The sequence below is a fragment of the Vigna angularis genome, chromosome 10 (genome assembly GCF_016808095.1).
Source record: "Vigna angularis cultivar LongXiaoDou No.4 chromosome 10, ASM1680809v1, whole genome shotgun sequence".
Classification (NCBI taxonomy): Eukaryota; Viridiplantae; Streptophyta; class Magnoliopsida; order Fabales; family Fabaceae; genus Vigna; species Vigna angularis.
The window spans coordinates 6490251-6508012 of NC_068979.1; the positions used below are offsets into that span (position 1 = coordinate 6490251).

At 30.9% G+C, this 17762-nt stretch overlaps 2 protein-coding genes across 3 annotated transcripts; one reads left to right on the forward strand and one right to left on the reverse strand.

Moving 5' to 3' along the window:
- The first annotated feature begins 6880 nt into the window (after positions 1 to 6880).
- On the forward strand, positions 6881 to 11034 carry LOC108334750 (pentatricopeptide repeat-containing protein At5g39350). 2 transcript variants are annotated; one of them, XM_017570691.2, is made up of 3 exons: positions 6881 to 9542; positions 9607 to 9815; positions 10612 to 11034. In XM_017570691.2, exon 1 carries the CDS (start codon positions 7093 to 7095, stop codon positions 9094 to 9096), a length of 2004 nt encoding a protein of 667 aa, XP_017426180.1. In that variant the 5' UTR covers positions 6881 to 7092; the 3' UTR covers positions 9097 to 9542; positions 9607 to 9815; positions 10612 to 11034. The 2 variants fall into 2 exon arrangements, with proteins under 2 accessions (XP_017426180.1, XP_052726118.1); XM_052870158.1 differs by having other exon boundaries at positions 6881 to 9815.
- A 1978-nt stretch (positions 11035 to 13012) lies between these two features.
- On the reverse strand, positions 13013 to 16539 carry LOC108335039 (tyrosine--tRNA ligase 1, cytoplasmic). Its single transcript, XM_017570957.2, has 10 exons — positions 16327 to 16539; positions 16095 to 16242; positions 15589 to 15878; positions 15397 to 15493; positions 14868 to 14973; positions 14706 to 14788; positions 14279 to 14424; positions 14015 to 14120; positions 13308 to 13367; positions 13013 to 13221 (listed from the first exon to the last, which is right to left on the reverse strand). The coding sequence occupies exons 1-10, from the start codon at positions 16407 to 16409 to the stop codon at positions 13201 to 13203; spliced, it is 1140 nt and encodes a 379-aa protein (XP_017426446.1). The 5' UTR covers positions 16410 to 16539; the 3' UTR covers positions 13013 to 13200.
- Between the last annotated feature and the right edge of the window lie 1223 nt (positions 16540 to 17762).

A 17762-nucleotide genomic window follows, 5' to 3' on the forward strand; every position in this document is an offset into this window, starting at 1 on the left:
TACATGCCTCCAAATATATATAGAAACCTAACTAGCCATCTAACTCAATCGCTCAATAATGGACTTAATATATATTTAAAAAAAATAGATTTTTACCCACATAAATTTTTACATTCATTTAATACTTTTCATTCATTTTTACTTTTTTTTTTAAAATGTATTTTTATTTTTAATTCCAATATATTACTTTACATTAGTTACTTCTTCTCTGCTCAGATATTTGAATTATTAATTATATAATCCAATTTATTTAATTTGAAAAACGTAGTTAACTTAAAATCAGCAAACCTATACCTTCTTTTTTTATTTCCGTGACCCTTGAGATCCTCTTTTGAAAGCTCAAATTTTTATAGAAAAGGTTAAAAATAAGAACACACTTTTACATTTATTTAATAATAAAATATTTATATTTAAAAAATAAAAAATAATAAAGATAATATGAAATGAATGTGTAAAATTTTTAGGTGGGTTAAAAATTATGAATGTAAAAACACATGTTAGTGACGTAGCTATATCCTATATAAGCTTTGACTTTGCGTCATTGATTGCTGTACTTATACGTTATGTTTTGTGGACAAAAATTATCCATCAATTTGAGTAAACTGTAATTGTGTCTTTCGAGAATACCCCCAAAGTTAGTTATGTCCACTCACCTTTCAAATCAAGCCAAATGTACCAAGTCTAAGACAAGGACTTGCACAAAGCTAATTCGAATTTCATTCCCACAAAATTAGGTATTTTAGTATTCTTTTTACTTAAAATTATAAAACAAACAAAAAATCGTTTCAATGTCAACAAGTATAATTTTTTTTATTAAACTTTGAAGCCAATGATTATTATAAAATTATAATTTTACTTGAAATTTGACATAATAATTGTTAAAAGTATTGCGTATAATGTTTATTCGTGAAAGTTAACATAATGGTTAGGTGTTCCTATTATGCATAAGTTTAGGGTGCATTTTCTTTTAAGAAAACAAAAAACGACAAATATAATAAAGTAATTTTATACTTTTATTCAATCGAAAAAATTTAATGATTTAAATTTAAATATTAATTATACCAAACTGTTGTTACGATAAATTTATTAACTTTTATATTAAATATTTATAAAATTATATCGGCATGGGTTTTCATTCATTGATAATATTTGAAAAATACAATCGTAAAACTAAAAGATTACCTCTGATAACTTATATTTTTTAAACTTAAAGGAGATGGTCTTGAGATTGAGTGAGAAAAGAGAATAGTATGGAAAATTAATTTCAACAAAATTCTTAAAAAATGTTTCTTAATTTATTTCTATAGAAATAACTACTTTTTACATGACATTAGAAAAGTTTGATATACAAAAACTTGAAGCGTGTTGACATCACCCATATATTTAAAATCAATGAAAAAAAGAAGTTAAAAATAAATAATGATTATAGTGATTTTGTTTTACTTAAAGAACAAAAGATGATTGAGTGGATTTATTTTCACGTATCTAGAAAAGACGGTTCCCTTCCTTTATATATGGCAAAGGATGTTTCAACTGTAAAACGACAAAAGAGTCAAATAGTGGGCGTTAAAGGCTTAAAGCAGCTACTTAAGTCGTGCTTTTTATAATGTGGGCCCACAAAAGTTTTAAATGGGCCCCAAGACAAAGCATACCACTACTCATCTTTAACTCTTTATTTATACCAAAAAACAAAAAAGAAAAGTATTGGTAAAGGTCCATCATTAACTACTTTGTGAGGGTTGCGGAAAGTTTTGCATTGCTACCTTCTTACCAAACTACAAATATTAGCCGTTAGAAATACATTTCATTCCTGTGAGCAAATTGCATTACACGATTACCTTAAAACAAAAATATATTCTGACACACAATTTTTTTTTCCATTTATTTGATGTTTTTTTTAAATACAAAATTCATTTTTTTATAATTCATTTTTTTATGTGTGTGAAATAAAGATAAACTAATTATCATTTTCTAATTATTTTTATTAAAATGGATCCACCAAGAAGATAAATCTTCAGGAATCAAAGCACTTTTGAATAACTAAATGTTTTTGGTAAAGTTAAGCAGTAAAAAGTGTGGGGAATGGGTATCTTGTCAAATTGTTTCCATTGAAACATATCAATTACTTCGTACAAATGAAGGAAAGTTAACCTTTTATATTAATTATTTCATAGATTTTTTTGAGTGTGTATTTTGGTATTTTTTATGATACCATATCGCTTAGTTACTAATACATACTTACTGAGTAATTATGTATGATTAAATATCATTTTGGATCTATCACATGTATGTATTTCTTTATGGGGATTATTGTACACTTGACAATAAAGAAAGGAATACTCCATTTTCCATGGCGTTATACTGTCTTCACTTGACTTCTTTTTAATATATTTCACGGACCAATCTAAATTAAAAAAAAAAAAATGAAGGGAACATAGGCGTATCAGTCAAGAGAGTCCAGTAGCGTTCACATTTCAAAAGGATTGTCAATGGTTTAACCTTAGATTAGCTTTATATCAATCTATTACTTTTTCAATCGATATAACTATTATTAAATTTTATTTCACGCAAACAATACTATACTTATTTAAAAGAATAATATTTTTTTTATAGTGTACGTGTTAAGTAAATTTTATAATAATGATTATTTTTTAGAATGTGTTTCTTATACAACACGAGAGTAGTTTTTTAGAATGTGTCTCTTATTATTTTTTTTATGGTGTACGTTTATCGATGAAGTCATATTTTTGTCATAACAGTGCATCCCAGATAAACAAATGGGGGAAACAAAATATCGTGCAATAGATTATAGAACTTTGTTTGTTACATTTAAAAGTATTTTTCCTAAATCATATCTCCGTTCTTGTCATTTAATATTTAATAACGAGAGATTTGAAAATTAAGTGCCGTGATAGAAGATATCACACATTTACTGGTGAAAGGAATAACAAAGGTTTAGGTTTTATTATAAAATAATGATTATAACTCTTATAGGAATATCTTGTTGAAAAACAAAGAAAAAAAAAAGTAAAGCGTGATCCGGATCCATCAGAATTTAAATTTAAATTTTTCTCTCTGAGATGGGTCGTAGTAATATGGGCAGAGGATGACGTGTCCACGGTGGACCCCAGTGGACGGCGTTTGTTGGATATGCATGCATGCTATTGGTGGTTTGATGGGTCAGCGCGTGTAAAGACGGCACGCGTGACCAAGGAATATGTTCCAATTCATGATACATGACAGGGTATCAATTTTCCTCTTCCTTCTGTCAAAGATAAAAATACCTCCACTCATTTACTAACCATGTTTATTTTGCTTAATGTGATTGTTAATGACACTTTAAAACAAACTTTGTTCTCCTATAAAATAAAATGTCTTTATGTCAATTTGCTCATGCCTCGTGGGAGATATATATATACAATATACGACAAATGCACTTTTTTTTTTTAATTCATGCAACACATCGTCGGTACTAGATTATGAGTTTGATGACCAACTTTATAGGATTATGCTAATTTCTTATAACATTTTATTATCATGAATTAGTCATAATCAATTTATACACATTCTAATATCATGTATAAAATATATATTTATATAAATATGTTTAGTGTAAACATCTAACAAGTATATCTATATATTCTCTCGTTACAGGGGATCCAATGCTTGCTAGACACATACCCGGAAAGAAAATGTTTTTGTTTTCTTTTTCCATACCTTTCCCTCTATCCAAATACCATACATGTTATACTTTTAGAATTATAATATTCATATATTTTATTATTTTATTTATTTCTCCATCCATACATTAATTACATATAATTAATTGACGCATCTTCTCTTTCTACCCTCTTGGGTACTTTTTTTTTATCAAAATTTATAAAAATACAACGTCTCATAATTTTAGCAATGGTAAGGAAACTAATTTAATGGTATGGTACCGTCCCTCATTGGGATCGATATAATTAATTACATATAAATACATTACAATTTATTTATACGAAACTATATATTATCATAAGATAAACTTTATTTTTTATTAATCAAACACCCACCAATAAGCTTACTCTATTACAAGACTAAAGTTGGATAACAAGGTTGAATATTTTTAACAACCCATGAATTTATATGAGACTAAGTTGATATACGTAAAAAACAATCACATGCACAAAACAAAAAGAAAAGTTAAAGTTAAGTTTTTAATTTATTTATAGTTGAATTAGTTCGGTGTTTGTCATAAACCTTTAAATATAGTTATTCAGTATAAAAACCCACATGAAATAAAAATATATAAAAGTGAGAAAGAATATATGAAAACGAAGCATATGTTTGATCTTTATATTAAAAAAAAATGGGTTGCTCAATCTTGATCAAAGTACAGAAGATCGAAATTAAGAGTCCGCGTCAACACATGATTTCATGAGGATTCCAAAATCATTGAGGTAATGAGCAATACTTGAAAAAACTGTTTTGATAAGAAAAAGGCGGTGGGTATACGCGTCTCTCTCTCTATTGCCTTAACGATTAAGGTTGAAGAGAAGGAAATAGAAGGTGGAGATAGGGAAAAGGAAGCTTGAGGATTACAAAAGAAGAGATAGGTGGGGGTGTGTAGGAAGAGAGATTCTGGTTTATATATATATGATGGGTCATATAAATAAAGAGGTCCATTATTCACACCCACTTCCGTTCCAAAAGAGAAGGGGGGAAAAAGCTAAAGGGTTGTTGAAGAAGTGGAGGATGTGATTTTTCATTCAGGGAATAATAGACGAGGATCTTCTATCTTCTATGTCGTATAATGCCACACCCAGTGCTTTACAACACAGGATCCATCAGGATATGTTGTTCCTCTCACAACTCTAAAATACCACCCTCGATTCATTTTTTCTTTCTTTCTTTTTTTCACTGTGACAGCTATTCATTTTCTGCATGTGAGATTCCTCCTCATTTTTATATAATCTGAATCAGTGCTCTTTTTTCTCCACTTTGGCGTTGGTCGGTTTTACGAGATTGACATAAACTTAAAATGAGACATTACGTCATGTTTATGGTGTGAGATGAAACTCTTGAAAGATTTCAGCTTCTGCAAATAATTGTCTTCAGCCACGTCGTTATAGAAACTGTGTTCTTCAAAAAGGAATTTTTTGTTTTCCCAGCAAACATAGATGAGTTTCATTGCAGATAAGGCAGTCCTGGATAATGATTCTTTAAGAGAGAGAAAACATCATTAATAGTAATTAATATTTAATAAACAATCATTTTTTCTCCCATGAATGCATGCAGTCCCTGTTTAATAATGAAACATTTTTCTTTAATAATTTAGACACATGCAAAGGGCATCTTCTTATTACATATGAGTAACAAATTAAGCAACAAAGGAATGTTAGTATCAGTTTCAACGCCATGCTAATTATGCAGATTTTGAGGTCGTTGTTAGCAGTGTATCCATACTATAATATGTTCTTATGCTGCTCTAAAAGAGTGACATTAACAGCGTAGGTTAAGAAATGTTCTGCATTGTATGTGAAGATATATAGTACAAAGAAGAAGTATTATCTTTATGGACAGTGTTTTCCTCTTTTCACAGATTATCAGCACCACCACAAAAATTGCTCCAACCGTATTCCCACCAAATATAACCCTAATTAGGGTTTACATTATTTTGATGGGTCCTTGAAGAAAAGTAGAATATACATCCTAATTCGTGTGTGTGTGTGTATATATATATATATATATATATATTATTTTCATAACTAGAAATGATAAAAGAAGACATGTAGAAGAATATGAAGTTTGTGAAATGGTGCTGAAAAGTAGGAAGCAAAAGAATTGAGAACACAGATAAAATAACATACCAGAAATTAATAATTTTAAAAGTTAATGTATAAAACAAAAGTAGAAGTTTAACTTTAATGTGGTGGATGGATATAAAGAACGGAAAAGGTGCTCCAAATTCAGTCAACACGTATTTTTTTTCCATCAAAATCTAATAATTTTGCAAATAGTCATGAGAGGTGCTAGGAAGGAAAATCCACAAATTTTACTTCCATATTTCAATTCTAAAATAAATGAGAGGTGCTAAAGAATTTTATAGGGGTGCAGAAGGAGAAAGTCCAACCAAAAATCCACAAATTGCTTAGGAAGGAAAATCCAAAAAATTTACTTTCATATTTCAATTCTAAAATAAATGAGAGGTGCTAAAGAATTTTATGGGGGTGCAGAAGGAGAAAGTCCAAGATACTTGTGCAAATCGAAGGATTCAGTATACAAGCTACACTTAGAAAGACAAACAAGGGCTTATTTATTCATTTCATAAATTTGGGATGAGGAGAATATTAATTTTAGTTTGATAAAAAAATTAAAAAGGAAAAAGTGATAGGAATGAGTGGATTCTACAACAAAGATTTGGAAGGGAATTGGAGTGTTTTTCTTTTTCTTTTTAACTATAACATAGGGTGCTTGACAACATATTTATATTTATATAAAACAATTATAAAAATCAGGTGTATACTATTTCATCACATTATTAAATTAAAAATATATTGATTTAAAATTAAACCTAATTATATGAGTGCACTGATCTTTTCATAATATTTATACTTATTTTCTTCTACTTTTCTATGTAACTAAACCAGTGAAAAATAAATCATTCAACAACATTCCTTATTTTTATTAATCCAACCATTATAAAATTTCAGATAATTAACAACCTTTTCATATCTTTTAATACTTTTTTTCTTTTCAATTTATTTTCTATTCAGTTGAACATTAATGACTATTTTTTAAAGGTATTAAAATTTAGTTAATAAACTTATATATTTAAATAGATGTTTTTGTATAAGAGAATCGAATTTTGAAACTATGTTGAAGACACAAGATTATCCCTTAACAGCAACACTCCCTTGTCTTCGAATTTCCAGATAGAGCCTAAAGGCATATCTTTTTGCCCATTTTCTGATCTCTTCACTTATGTTTTTTTTGCATGAATTATTATAATTTTTCATTTAGACCAAAAAAATTGAACTGGGTCCAGGTAAACCGAAACCTATAATCTTAGGAGCATCAACTTGCATAAACGAATTAACGAACGGTTCAATGAAGAAAGCCAAGATGCTTGTGACCACTGCAGCACAGTGCGAATCGTTATTGCGAAAATGTTCGTCTTTGCAATCCTTTTCCGAAACCAAAAAACTGCACGCATTCATGCTCACACTTGGTCTATTCTCTTCCCCCGAGCTTTGCTCTAAACTTGCCACAACATACGCGCAATGCCACCACGCTTCCTATGCATCCCACCTGTTTAAGAAGTTGCCTCAACCGAGTTTGTTCTCCTGGAATGCTATGATGAGGATGTATGTCCAAATTGGGCGCCCCTTTGACGCCCTCAACTTGTTTGTTGAAATGCTTGACTTGGGTCAGACCTTGCCTGACAAATTCACTTACCCGGTTGTTATCAAGGCTTGTGGTGACCTGTCTTTGATTGATGTGGGAGTTGGAGTTCATGGGCAGGCCTGTAAGTTTGGTTTCGATTCTGACACATTCGTCCAGAACACTTTGTTGGCAATGTATATGAATGCTGGGGAGAAAGAAACAGCCCAACTGGTTTTTGACTTGATGCAGGAACGGACTGTGATTTCTTGGAATACCATGATAAATGGGTACATTCGGAATAACTGTGCCGAGGATGCACTGAGGGTTTATGATAGAATGGTGGATGAGGGTGTGGAGCCTGATTGTGCAACCGTGGTTTCAGTATTGCCTGCTTGTGGGCTTTTGAAAAATCAGGAGGTTGGGAGGAAGGTTCACCGGTTGGTTCAGGAGAAAGGATTTTGGGGAAATATTGTAGTTAGGAATGCATTGCTGGACATGTATGTTAAGTGTGCTCAGATGAAAGAAGCGCGCGTGCTAGCGAATCAGATGGATGAGAAAGATGTAGTAACATGGACAACTTTGATTAATGGATACATTCTGAATGGGGATGCTAGAAGTGCTTTAATGCTTTGTCGCATGATGCAGTGTGAAGGAGTGAAACCTAATTCTGTAAGTATAGCTTCTATACTATCAGCATGTGGCAGTTTGGTTTATTTGAAACATGGCAAGTGTCTCCATGCATGGGCAATAAGGCAAAAGCTCGATTCTGAGGTCATTGTGGAAACTGCCTTGATTGATATGTACGCCAAATGTAATCACGGCAACGTCAGTTATAAAGTGTTTATGGGAACCTCTAAGAAGAGAACGGCCCCATGGAATGCTCTTCTATCTGGGTTCGTACAAAATAAGCTTGCAGTAGAAGCAATAAAACTTTTTAAGCAAATGTTAGTGAAAAGTGTACAACCTGACAATGCAACCTGTAAGAGTCTTCTTCCTGCATATGCTATTCTTGCCGATCTCCTACAGGCAATGAACATTCATTCTTACCTTATGAAATCTGGATTTATTTACAGACTTGAAGTAGCAAGTATTCTAGTCGATATATACTCAAAGTGTGGAAGTTTAGGATATGCTCACCAGATTTTTAATATAATTCCTCTAAAGGACAAGGATATTATTATTTGGAGTGCAATAATTTCTGCATATGGAAAACATGGGCATGGAAAAATGGCGGTGAAACTTTTCAATCAGATGGTACAATCTGGAGTAAAACCAAATCAAGTCACCATCACCTGTGTTCTACAGGCGTGCAGCCATGCCGGTTTGGTTGACGAGGGTTTTTCTCTGTTCAAATTTATGCTCAAGCAACAGCAAATTATTCCGCATGTTGATCATTATACTTGCATTATTGATCTTCTTGGACGTGCTGGTAGACTGAACGATGCTTATAGCCTTATTAGATCAATGCCTATAACACCTAACCATGCTGTATGGGGTGCACTGCTGGGAGCTTGTGTGATTCATGAGAATGTTGAACTTGGAGAGGTAGCTGCTAGGTGGACTTTTGAGCTTGAGCCTGAAAACACCGGTAATTATGTTTTGTTGGCAAAACTTTATGCTGCTGTAGGAAGATGGAGAGATGCAGAGAAGGTTAGAGATATCATGGCAAATGAGGCGGGACTAAGAAAACTACCTGCTCACAGTTTAGTCGAGGTTAGAGATATGTGAATCGAACATGGTCATTTGGACTACAATGCACAACCAATAAAACTCTGTTTCAAATGATAGTCGTCATTATTGGCATAGTTATGAAGAGCCTACAAAACGTGAAAGTTCCTCTATAGAGGTGGAAATGCCTACTTGTCATTATTCTAATTATGATGGACGGAAATGTCTTTGCTTCCATAATCTCTCAGCACGCAGAGTTCAACAAAGAGATTTTGGCCAATTTTCTTGATGCACGTCTGTTGAGGTACAATGGCCACTACCAAAAAGTGCCAAATTTCAAGGGATTTCAGACACATTCATCATCAACTGATAAGCTTCCCAGTTGCCATGTTTGTGGTATAACGATAAATTTTTTGGAGTTATTCATAATTTTGCCTTTTGCAATGGCTGCTGGTTGTTGTTGATCCCTTAGACTGGCCACTACAACTCATTCTCTCATTTTCTTGGTAAGTAATTTAATGGTTATAAAACAAATTATATCTTCTGTTCTTGAATTTTGGTTCTTTGCAGCAAGATGGCAAGGATGACACTGACTGGGGAAAGAGACAGGGGGGATATTGGTCGGTGGTGCCACCTATTCTTATATTTTATGCAACCGCTTGTTGGCTATGTTGATCATGATCAACATTATGACTTAGCTTGCTTCCGATGCATCTGTGCTTTTTGTTTAATGGCTCTGTCTCTATGAAGACTTAGATACTACTGTCAATATGTAACTTGTAAGTTCAACGTTGGTCAACTCGACCATGTTTTAGTTATTTCATCATAAAGTAATCTGATTAACTTAAGTGACTGCTTATATCTTTAGCTTGTGCTGACATGTTAACGTATGATATTCAGTGCCTTTTCAAACTTTCATTGGTTTATCATTTGTGAAAAATATTGGCAACCTACTATTAATTTTTTATTAATTCATGGAATTAAATTATTTATCAACAGTTTTTTGTTAGTTAACAAAAATATTAAAATCATGCATTACATGTATGCTTATATGTTTATTATCGCTTGTCCTCTTTTATCTGTGGAGCCTCAACAGCTTGCATACATATAATACAAACTGCCTCAACACATTCTGTATGACCATTTCATGTCATAGATAACGGATTAATTTTCTCTGACAAAGTTTACTGTTCATACCATAAATCCTTTCTATCTTTTTTGTCAAGATACTTTATGAACTTTCAGATTTAATTCTTATTGTTTTCAATTCTATATATTTGCTGTATCTTGTTTTTCTTACTAGGATATCAATGTCATATTCTATATGTGTGTGTAATAAGACTGAATAAAGGAGAAGTTATTTTTTTCTAAACTTTGAGATTTATAATTATTTTTCCAACTTCACGAATATAAAATTGTCCATTATTCATTAACTTGGAATGATTAAAAATGCTGCTAGCAAGGTTTTACTGCTAATTACTTTAACTATTTGTTATTGAGGTGATAAAGAGATAATCGGTGTAGCAGAGATACTTAACAAACTATGTTTCTAACTTCAATCCTCTCATATTGCAGGTACTATTTAGCTAAACTGTGGCAGGTAAAAGAAGCTAGGTTCTAACCCAAAACTCTGTTCTTGACTGTGTTCCATCTTAAATAATTGGGGCCATTATCAAACTATTCTGAAAAGAAAAGGTGGAGCTGAAAAACATTCATTTAACAATTCTGCAGTAACACATCTCTTTGATATATGTCTTGTTTCTTGCCCTTGTTTATTTTGAAGACTATCAAATCACAAAGTTCAACCGAAGGTTGGTGCAGAGAGTTTATTTGAATTATCTCAGTGTTCACATGTAGACTGTTCTACCGAGAAGGGCGATATATTAAGGAAAAAAAAAAGAATGTTACAGGATTAATAAGTAACAAATGTAGCTTTTAATTTTGTAAATTAATGAAATAATCTTATTTATCAAATATTTTAGTTTGATCAATCAAGCTTATCAGCCAATGAAAAAAGTTAAAATTATTTTATTTGGTGTGTAAACTCAAGATTTGTTTATAAAAGTGACTTTAAGATTGTACAAAAAGTATTTATTTTTTACAGTTTTCATCCAAAAACATTACTATTCTGTTTGTTTAAGATTATGAAAGATAAATTTTAAAATTGTTAAATTCAGTGGGAAATATTTTAAAAAATAAATAAAAAGTAAAGACTTAAGAGAGTTGAACATATGAAAAGCACTTTACTGATCTAGAATTTAGTATGAAAGTTAATTAGACTAGTTTTCCCGCTATTTCTTAATAAAGAATAATTTTATATATGGCTTTAACTATATTGGTTATAATTAATAATTTTACTTGCATGATTATTGGTAAAAGTATTGCAATACTAGTTTTTTCCGCTATTAGTTAATTAAGAGTAATTCTAGATGCCTTTAACTATAAAACCTATACAAATTAATAATTTTATTGTATAAAATAATAAAGAATTTTTTTTATCCTATCAATACATTTTAAATAAAATTTATTTCTTATTATTATTCTTTGTTCTATATTTATTTTTACACTCAAAAAATTGGATGAGCACTTGTATTTTTCATTTTAAGATTTCTTTATCTCCCCCTTCGTCAGCCTTCTCAAATTTACTTTTTACTAATTCAAAACCTCTGAATGTTTTGTTGCGAATAGTTATTGATACCCGATTCAATTACTGTTACTTTCTTTTTTCAAAAAAGATTCCTATCTCTTAAATCTATTTCAAATTTACATTTTTAATATATGAAACAATTTATTTTATGAAACAATTTTTAATTAATTTTTCCAAAAAAAAAGTACCAACATTTAGAGGAAAAAGGTGAAAAAAATTAAGACTAGAAAAAAGAGAGTCTAAAACCAATCACCTCCAAAAAGGATATCTTAAAACACTACAATTGAAAAATAGAATTCTAAAAATAATTTCTATAAAATTTTATTTTAATTTAAATTTACATTGTTTTTTTACTTTAAAATACACATAACTTCGTTTCACTTTTAATGTAAATACAAAAGTGATATAAATAATTTTTAAATCATGTTTAAAAAGTCTAAAACAAGGCACCTGTAGGTAGGGATGAAAATTTTACCCGCGAACATAGGTACCTGTGGATAAAATCCGTGACGGGTAGTAACTATCCGCGAATATTTACTACTCGCAGATAACGGGTAACAGATATTTTAATATCCGCTTCTAAACGGGTCGGGTACGGGTAGTATACTATCCGCCTCGCGGGTATCCGTTACCCGCAAAAAATTAAAAAATAAATAATTTATATATATTTTTAATTAAATTTAATTAAAAATAAAATAAAATTATATTTTATTAGTTTAAATTTTATTAAAATTAAATTTTAATTTACATTTAATTTAATTTATATTATATATATTTGTATTTTTATTTAAATTTTATTTTTAAAATGTATTAAATATATATATATTTTTTTACAGATATTCGCGAGTACCCACAAGTTTTAAAATACCCACGAATATTTTTTAAACGGGTACCCAACGAATAACGGGTCGGGTAGCAGATACGATTTTATCCGACGAGTCGAATTGCAGATAACCACTACCCGTATCCGTTGCCATCCCTAACTGTAGGTATAGTAACATTAATATATTTCTCCTCTAAAACCGTTTTTCTCCGAAGCATATGCCCATTAGCATTTATAATATTTTGAAAATTACTCTCGTCATTAAATAAACATATAAAATAGCGACGTGAATAATATTTTTTTTACCATAAATATTATTTAAAAATTTGAGAATTTACAATGTCACCTGATGACAATGATCCATGAACTAAGCTAAAAAAAATAGAAGTAAAAATGTTGACCTTCAAAATAATCCAGGTACAGACAGTTGCTTGTTACGCACGTCAGTATTATTTTATCGTGATTAATTAAAACTACGACATGTCTTGCATAAGAAAGCACAAATATTAAATTAACACATTATATCTATATTTCAAGTAAATGAAATACACGAACAAAAATAAAGTTACTCATTCTAAAGAGAACGACTCTGCCACATTTTACACGTCCAAAAGTGCATCACTCCATAACACGAAAACTATATGGCTGCTTGGCAAAAAAATAGAATTAGCCTGAAGTCTTTTTAATCAGAAAATTACTTGGTGACCCTGTAAGCCTGCAAAGCAAAATCAAGTTTAGTGTGTGCATGTATAACACCCAAATGATTGTATGAAGTATTTTAAATTTAAAAACAAGGCTCACCTTGACCCTTTTCAGTAGCTCTTTGGCATTGCTGTCCTTCCTGAAGTGTTCCCTTACAGGCTGTGTATAGTCCAAAAAAAAAATTGAGTTTATGCCACAAACTAGAAATGAAGACAAAATGATAAAAAAAACAACTTGGGTTCTCATAAAATATATGCTATAACGATATTCTGGCGTTGTACAAGCTCACAATCAATAGTGAGAACATGCTACCACTAGGATATAATATCCAGAGCCAGCCTAAACATAAGGGTAGCATCTCTGGAGTCTAATTATCAGTTCCTCTCCCATGTTGAATAAACTTAATCGAAACAAGATAGGCTAATAATTGAAGCCTATGTAAGAAGCCATTTAAGCCCAAAAGAAAAACGTCACGATTTGTACTTTGTACACATAAATCGAGAAAAGATGGATTAAACAAATGCTATGGTCATGTTTTACTTGGAGAAGCTAATGGATCAAACAGTTTAAAATATGATATTTGCAGATTGGGACCTTGCTAAAATTTCAAACCATTAAATTATTAAATCAATATGATAATAGGATTATGAACAGCAACAGGCTTTCAGTATATATGTACCAAACCCTTCTAAAGCACTGTTCCAAAGCATTGTAAGAACACTACAACCTAGAATACATAATGGGAAATGAGATTTTAGAACTAGGAAGTTAAAAATATACACATTAACATAATAAAAAATCATCACCTCCAGAATTTTATTCAATGACTTTGACAATGCTGGTTTGAGATCAGCAGGATGTAGCTCTCCACTTTCATAGTCTGCAATAAGCTCTTCGTAGCTTTTGAATGTCCTAGATTGGATGGATGCATGAACAAATATCAACCAAACCATTGCGCAGAAGAAAAGATAAAAATAATTGTAAAACTGACTACAAGTAAACAAAAAGATCCAAGAAACGACTACTTTAAAGGCATGTTAAGCTCAAGCAGATAAAATAGCATAACTTACTTATTCCCTCCATTATCTGCACTACGCTCCACTGTGAACTCATTAAACCAGGGTAAGATAAGGTATTTAATGTACTCCAAGCATGGGTTTCCTTCCACAATCTTTGGTGGGCAATACGCCTTTTTTATTTTCACATTCACTTCAGCCTATATCAAAATATAAAATTAAAAAGACACAATAAGTTTAATTATAAAAATAAAACGGGAAATTACAAATAAAAGGAAGCACTGAAAAAAACATTTATCATTAAGGAACATATAGTTATATATTGGCATAAAAAGCAGAACGACATATTTCTTCATGCTAAACATTTTATGCCCTTTTTATATTTTCACAATTTTTTTCAAAATGAAAAAAATTCATGACCCGTCCTATAAACAAAAGAGAATGCAACTAGAAATGACAATTGATAGGCCTTTGTACTTACCTCCTCGTCTTCCATGAAAACAGAAGATGATGGATCACTTTTTGACATCTTTTCTTGCCCTTGCTGCAGACCAGGTAACATGTCTGCAAATCACCGCCAAAACACAGTTAGCCAGAGACAAAACTTAAACATACACTATTTCAAAGGAAGTTCGAAGAATACGGTGTGACAAGATAATGGGCTTGTTCTTCCTCTTAATGTCATCGCAATACTCTCTAGCAAGAACATTCACTTTCCGTTGATCCATTCCCAATTGGCAGATGTCAGCCTATTTGCAAAAAGAAACATCTATGTATTATACGATTGTTTTTTAAGCAAATTGACAACTAGTTTCAGAGGTTAGGACATAAGTAACAATAATATCTGAAGATTCAAGGATTAGAAACCCAATAACAGCACAGTATCTAAACATCCAAAGATTAGAAACCCAATAGCAGCACAGTTGAGGTTCAGAGAAGAGATCATCTATACTTGGTAGAAATAATTAACACATTATAACAATTTCCATTTTTAATGCTAGCGTTGTAACAATGACAGATCTATTTACTTCAGACGAGTTCTCTACAGTAAACTAACATCCATTGTGAACTTATAAGGTAATGTAGAATAATTTTGTAGTGATGACAAGCTAATAAAGTATACATTAACTAATCGATGCAAGCACAAATATATAGTGCAAAAAGAAATGTACCTTGAGGAAAAATATGTCCGCACACTGCATGCATGGATAGAATATCTGAGCAGCAGTCAATTCGTCCTGTTCACTTCGTCCCATTATTTGGCTACACCTATAATTCATAAAATTAAAACACAACATCAGTTCCAGTCCAAAGCCACCATTAACAAGAATAAATAGAAAGGCATTTTAGAAAGTGAAATGAACCTGATAATCCTTTTTAGATTGTTCTTCTGAGCTATATCCAACACAAGAGGCCAGTACTCATCAGCTCTGGCGTTAATCTCCTTCGAAGACCACAGAAACTCAACTTTCCCTCCCTCGACATCCATCCCAACAGCTTTCCAAATCTCAATCAAGTAACGACCAACCGTCTCAATTTTCTTCAAATCCCCTCCCATTTTATTGTTCAGCTTGGCAAACCAATCAGCAATCCATATTTTGACACGGCAACCAGCAGATGTGAGCTTGTTCACACTGATTGCTTTCATGACACCCTAAAATAATAGCATACTATGAAAAAATGAACAACAATTACGCCAGCCACACCACACTACACCTCATTCAAAAAATTCCAAAGCCTTCAACATAGAACGCAAGTAATCAACTACTCCCAATCAATAAACTACTTTTTTATATGTATTTTTGTTTCCATTCTGTCAAAGTACATAACAGAAATATTAAAAAATTTATGAAAATAGATATTCACTGACCTGAGCAATGTGCATGCGTCCGGAGGGTTCAAAACCATCGTAGCAAACGGGTTCGGGCTTTTTGGTGAGGAGGTTAAGGAGTTCGTCTTCCTGAATGCATTCTTCTCCGACGCTCCTCACAATCTTAAACTTCTCTTCGGGACTCAATCTGCGAGCAAAATTAAAAATGAAAAGTGAAATGGAAACCCTAAGAAAGAATTGGGGAGAGAGAAAAAGCGGAGAAAAAACTTACTGAGGTGTGGAACTGGAGGACTGAGGGATCTGAGAATCTGAGACAGACAAAGATTCCAGGGCTTCAGAGGGTGGTTGTTCCATCTCTGCTAGTCAACGCCACAAATGGAGTTTGGATTCGAAAGAGATGATTACTCTGCGGCGGCACACTCCGAAGGAAGAAGGCTCAACGAATAGGGTAGGTGCTATCTATACACTCGTTTCTTTAATTTTATTTCTCTTTCCACATATCATTCTTTTTACTGTTAGTATGATCTATACGATTTTAATATTCCAATATTTTATTATTAATTGACTTAAAACTCAACTCTAGTTTTACCAAATAATTTTATTTTGAAAATTGCATTCAAAAAATAAAAAATCGCAATAATTATTACAACCGAACCTTTACAAATGTTTTTTTTAATTAGTCAAAATTGACATTTTTTATTCATTTTATTAAACTTTAATAAAGTGACTCGCGTAATTTTTTTTTTTAATTTTCTTTATATAATTTTCCGAATATTTGATATTAGAACTTTGTTCACCAATATTATTCTTAGATTAAACCTTTCTATCTTCTTGACACCGCCAAACAAATTTATCTTTCTTTAAATATAAATTATATTTTTAGCCAATTTCAAATTGAATTCAACTGTTAAACATATTTTTATTTCCATAAATTTCCATAAATGTTTCTAATTTAAATAGTTTTAACTTAAGTTGGTGTAAGCAGTAAAACACTCATGTGGCTTAAGTAAGATATTAGAATTGTGATTTCTATTTCTATGAACAGAGTAACACCATCTTCAAGATAGTATTTTTAATGTATAATTCATTAGAGAAAATGAGAAAAAATATGACACTGAAATGGTTTTTGTTTTCCAATAGTTCTACAGCAGATGAGAAATTCAGCTTCTTCTTTTTTTACTGTTACTCTTCAATCAATTTCAGTTCCTCTTTTTTCTTTAACTTTACTATTCAATGAATAGTTGTGCACCTCCCAGATTGATCTGTTTGCTATCAAATTCAACATTTTATATATTTTTTAAACTTTTTATGTCATTATTTAAGTTATATAAATATACTTTAATTTATATTAAAAATAAGTTTAAATAAAATAAAGAAATATTAGTACGATAGGAACCTATTTAAAAAAAAAAAGTCATATCATATGATTATAAGCTATAGATAGACTAGTTTTTAAACTCTTGTCTTGTAAATTTAAAGATAATAAACTAATTTATTGAGATAGAAATATTTTTTAAGTTTAACTTATAAACTGGATGATAAATGTATTACATAAAAAAAAAGTAGACACTTTATTATATAAATAAAATTTTTATTTTATAGATAAAAATATATTTTATGTAACTAAAATTATAACTTTTTTGAAAAATAATTAAATTTTAAAACATTTTATTTATTTTTTAAAAGTTATATATATATATATATATA